Raw genomic sequence first — 5,618 nt, forward strand, 5'->3', positions numbered from 1 at the left:
AAAGCCTTTAGCAGGCCACACAATTTTAGTATGAGTATGGCAGTGCTTCACGTATGCTCGGGCAACATACCGGCTCGTACACCCTGCGGGAAGCGTAGGAGAAACCAACTGCTCGCAGGGTAGGTACGGCACGTGTTATTCGTCTCTAGTATAAATTCGGCCAATTGTGGATGCATTTTTTGATTGTACCATTTACGAATAACTAGTCTTAGACGAATTAACCATTTCGTTTACAATTCGTCTATACAGATATTAAATCCGGTGTTTCGAGGAATTAGGGACAAAAATCGGTCTTCGATTGAGGCGCCTGTCAGCACGTCTGTGAGACGTGCAAACAGAGCGAGACGAATCAGATGAAGACGAATTTTGGTCCTTAATTCCTCTAAACACCGAATTTATATCTAGACGAATCGCAGACGAAATATTCCTCTTAGAAGGATAATTCTTTTGAGGCGAGTCATCCGTCTCTAGTATAATTTGGCCAATCTCTTTAGATTAAAAAGCACACCATTATCAAGTTGATTACGGAGCGAGCGAAACGGGTGTGCAGCAATGATAACAGGAGTTTAAAATGAATATACCATGCAAAATCTGGATTATTTTGCCTTACTGTCATCGTACTTTCGACCAGAATGCAGTGTGCAGCTACAAGAATAATGCATTTGCTCTCATGTTATCTGTCGAAAAAAAATTAACCTTCCTTTGCACCATTCATCAGGCATTTTCACCGTTTTAACCCGATATTTTTCAACTTGCTTAACACTTTAACCAAGAACGTCCGCTTTTGTTAATGATAAATTTCAAATGCATCAAAAGTTTTGAATACTCCGTCTTTTGGACAGTTAAACGGGAGATATTCAAAAGTTCATGTTTTAATAGTTTGTAAGTTACGCATTGCGCAATGACATTACCCTTCTCCTCCGATTTCCCTTATTTTTACTTTGTCAGTAATGTTGAACTCTTCGTTCTATCATGCACGTATAAAGAACAGGCCACAGCAAACATCAAACATAAATCAGCCAGTTATTCGGCGAAGGAGCAGTCGGAAAAGAATTTTGGGTTGAAACCAACAAAAACCAAAAATGGGCCTCTTTAGACGACGCAGTACCTCGTGTATGTGCATGATATTGGAATGCCGACACCTATTATTAATACCGGACCGCTACAGTGTCTGCCCCACACAACGCTTGAAGGGGTATCTATGTTTTTCCTCATAAAAAAACTAATACTCTTGTAAATTCTCATGCAGTAATATGTAAGAAAACACGCAACGTTCCCTCTCCGTGTTTCATTTCCGTGGTCTGTTTCAAAAGATAACTAGTGACTCGTCATTATTTAGTGAAGCATCGTTTAGGAACATAGTACTTGACAAGGGATTTTGACAGTGAAGCTCTGACGATACTTACGACTCCGACAGCTCCTTTTTTTTGACCAGCATTTTGATGCATTCTGAGAAACTTGCTCACCGATTGAAAATTGGTTCATTAAGGAAAATCCTGAGGTCGCAAGCGTTATTTTTACAGCAAAACTCGCGTGAATTAATTAAACTACTCAGCATTCTAAGACGGAACCGCCGAGTACAAACCAGCAATTGATATTTTAACTTAGTTCACACTCCGTTGCTATTTTGAAATTGAACACTAAGATCATTGTGGCTTTGGGAAAACAACCTTAATATCGCTAGAAGAGGAGTATACCTTTTAGCTGATCCAGTAATTCTTCCCCATGCATCCAAAAAGCTATTGGACTGATCGAGATTTTTATTTATCCCATTATCAGCCGAATCTAGCCTCTTGGGTGACATCCGGCCGGCTGGTTATTTTAAAATTGTAGTATTATTCAGTTCCGATCTTGAATGTTCACTGGGTCTAAAATAGTAAATTACTTAACAGAGAAATGTCTAGACGGCAGACATTTACACATGATTGACATAATTACATGTATATTTTGTATATAAACAATGGACAGTGCTAATATCTTCGGACATCAACAATAAACATTTTCTTCAAAAAAGGAAAATCGTTAGTAACCTGTTAGCTCCTAAAACAAGTTGTTTCCAAGAAAAACGAATCATTTGAGCCTAACCACGGGAAACGCAGGTACATGTAATAAGCGTTTTTATTGTAATTCAAAGTTCTTAACAAAAAGACGATGATCGATTTACTCTTTTTCAATCATAAGTCCCAAGTCGGTGCGGATTAACGTTTGGCTCGAAAGACAATGGCCGATATCTATGTCATTTTGAAAGAAATCCTATCGAGATCTACTTGGGTAACATCAAAACAAAGGTCTATCGATATTTTAACTTAAATTTAGTTTTCTCATTCACGTCATTTTCTGGTGAGCTCCACCGGGTGACTCGAGAGTGCGTCTAAAATGTGTTTGTTTAGTTAATACACCAACAGAAAGGTTTTCTCTCATCCTAGAGACCTCTTCGTCTGCAAGACGAGACTGGCTGAGATGTTTCCTCTTTCTTGTCTGGTAATTTATTCTCTTAGTAGTGTCGCTACTGCTGAGACGGCCGGCATGGCGTTTTCCTGCGGTGAAGTCTGTCAATGCTATGAAGATCCAAATTTTGGTCTTATAGCTGATTGCAGTGGACGAAATTTGCGATCTCTACCGTCACAACTTCCCGAGAAGACACAATATATGTAAGTTTTGAGTTGCATTTTGCGTACCGAAGACCTTTTTTTTCGTAAAGTTCAGTATACATGCCGGCTGTGTACTGACTGGTGAAAAAAGCATAAGGGAGAAGTCGAGTTATTCCACGTGACGATCGAGAAGTTGGAGACACAAATGATCCGTTTATGATCCATAGGTTCTCCTATTCTCTTAACTTGCCAGCACCCTTATGGATGCAAAAGAAAGAAATCGCACAATTAAGAACAATGCAAAAGCTACAGGCCCAGTTTGGATGATATCGACGCTCGATCACTGACTAATCGTTCCTTATTTGCTTTCCGTTTTATGATATGAAATTTAGGGTTTAGCTTGTACGTTATATAGATCGTATAAATCGTCAAACTGAGCTTTTTCCGACACGTTAATTAAGTTTGGATACTTGTACTAGATCATACAGTTCACCCGTTTTCAGAAATTGTTGTTAACTTTCTATTGTATTCTGGTGTGATTTGATTTATAACTTTAGTAAACGTATGTAGTAAACCTAACCCAGCGGCTTTTTCGAGAAATTGTGAAATTAAAGAGGCTCGAAACAGTTTTCCACAGGTAATCGTGGGTTTCCAAGGGAAAAAGATTACAACATTATCCATGACCCTGTCAGTAGAGAAACGTTTTGACATTTCTCTAATACTTGCTGCCAGGATAACGGTATAATTAACGATGCCTCTACGAAACTTAATAACATGGTTTCGGATAAATCTCTTAAAAACTAATTCGATGACTTAGCATTTTTTCAAGGTTTGAAAACGCAATTAAATTATTTTTCTAATACGCGATATATAAGGAATAACAATCCAGTAGAATTTGACTCAGTTACTCATGAAAACGCTGTTGGAAGATGAAAAACAACAATCCAATGATTTTTCTTAAATTTTCTCTAAGAATACGAAAAAACGAATCTAAGGGCCAGGTCGCACCAGTGCGAAAAGTTGTTTATTTTCCAAAAAAATCTTTGATCACATAATGTTTGGTAGTGCGACCGTTTTCTCCAAAATTTAAAAAATGAGCAGAATGCACCAAATGTTCAAAGATGCCGCCACTCAAAATTGGCGAGCTCTAGACCTCGCCAAAATGTCACAAAATGTCAAAAAAGCTTTTAAGATGTCAACCAAAAGCGGGGTAAAACAGTCTTCAGCTCACAATACGCATGCAACCCTTGCCTAAGCACTTCCAGTAAAACGTCTTCGCCCATTGCATTCGAGGAAGACGAGAGGCAAACCAGGAATGGTAAAAAGTGGTTACGCGTTGTTTGACATGACTTAGTCTACTGTGCAACCCCAGATGTAAAGAACAGTGTTTTGCCGGAAAATGAAATTCGAGTAAAATGTTATCTCAACAAAATCATAAATCGGGAGCGGTTTCGATCATAGTTCACCACATCTAACAAAAGTGATTTCCAGTTTTCGCGATTTCAGGTCCCTCAAGGGAAGATTACAACCCACAAATGACCAGCTTTCAACGTCAGTGGCTTCATAGCTCAGTTGGTTAGAGCGTCGCACTGGTATCGCGAGGTCACGGGTTCAAATCCCTTTGAAGTCCTGAAATTTTCAGGTATCTCCACGCAATTGCAAAAATTGCGTTCATAATTGCGAGGATCATAGTTTCACTTGATTTCATATCCGCAGTTCAAATTGAATATATGATCCATTTCATACATCATTTCATCGTGGAATAGAATCAGTTACTCTAACGATGGATATGTAGTTTATTTATAAAAAATGTAAATGATCACTAAATTGTGAAAAGTAAACTGCTTACCTCGCTCGCAGAATCATTAAGTCAGTCATACAACACACTTGAATCAGATGAATCAAGGTAGCAGGAAGGAAAATATTTTCATTAACAGCCCGTGGCTAGGAGTAAACAGAGTCATGGGAACAACAGATTAAAATAACCTTTGCAGATTCCAAGTGATTATCATGGGACATAGGGATTCGCCCTTTTAACTGATATTAGAGAATGTTAGCATCGACAACGAGTACGACTTCGAGTACGAGTTCTGGGATTTTATGATTGCGCAACCGTTCTGCGCAGCCCGGCGTGTTCAACTCGTCCCTGCAAGTTGGTCTGCGACGACTTTCCATCGAAAAGTCGTAGCGGTAAGTACGAGTTTGTCAAAACAATTTTAGTTTAAAGCTGTGATAATCATATACTAACAATTCTAAAGTGTTGGGTAAATAAATTGGGGGCTTTTCAAGCCTTAAAAGAAGCTTAAAATTCTAATATTTTATAAATGAACTAGTGTAGTGTTCTTCAGACTGGAACTGATATTACATCGAAATGCGTAGGCGGCACGACTTCGGAACGAGTAAAAGTTGCACTTGTTCTCGTACTCGCAGTCGTTGCCGATGCCAATGTTCTGTATTCTCTCCTAGATGCCAACAATGAAAACCTAGTTTTAATGATCGTTTTCAGAGATCTAGTTAAATTCTATGCCTATATCCCGCATTAATTCGGGATAAGTTAATTCATGCATTCATGCAACTGTGACGTAATTGTAATAACAGACATCGCGCGTTCCTTCAGAAAGTGAATCTTTCTATGTTGCTTTATAGAGACCTCTCAGACAATCCTTTGAGATGCGACCAGAACACCTTAAGGAATGCGAGGTCTTCTATCACCATCAAGTCCGACTGCATGGAATCAAATTTTGTGATGGACAATAACCATAATTCAGTTGAGATAAGAGGTAAAAGGAATTTTGTATTAAAATTTGAGATCGGAGTACACTACGGGACAAATGCCACGAATACGATGAGGAGAATCTCTCTCGTGCTTTTTTTAAAAGCTTCACGGCTTTAACTGGTCAGAATTCGAGAGAAGTGAAGCCCTTTCAGGAGATTTCCATGTTTCTAATTTGAAATCCTTATTTTCTTTTGTTTATTTCCTTACTTCAAGTCTTGCAGACAGCCTCAAACCCAGGCTTTCGTTCTTTT

General features: G+C 38.7%; 1 protein-coding gene across 1 annotated transcript in view; it reads left to right on the forward strand.

Moving 5' to 3' along the window:
- Positions 1–2,080: 2,080 nt before the first annotated feature.
- Positions 2,081–5,618, forward strand: part of LOC138024798 (adhesion G protein-coupled receptor L3-like) — a 52,309-nt gene continuing 48,771 nt past the window's right edge. The window contains exons 1-3 of the mRNA XM_068871979.1: positions 2,081–2,099; positions 2,427–2,651; positions 5,238–5,371. Of these exons, the coding sequence (XP_068728080.1) occupies positions 2,461–2,651; positions 5,238–5,371 (325 nt within the window). The 5' untranslated portion in view covers positions 2,081–2,099; positions 2,427–2,460. The remainder of the gene's footprint in view (positions 2,100–2,426; positions 2,652–5,237; positions 5,372–5,618) is intronic.

The sequence above is a fragment of the Montipora capricornis genome, chromosome 2 (assembly GCF_036669925.1).
Source record: "Montipora capricornis isolate CH-2021 chromosome 2, ASM3666992v2, whole genome shotgun sequence".
NCBI lineage: Eukaryota > Metazoa > Cnidaria > Anthozoa > Scleractinia > Acroporidae > Montipora > Montipora capricornis.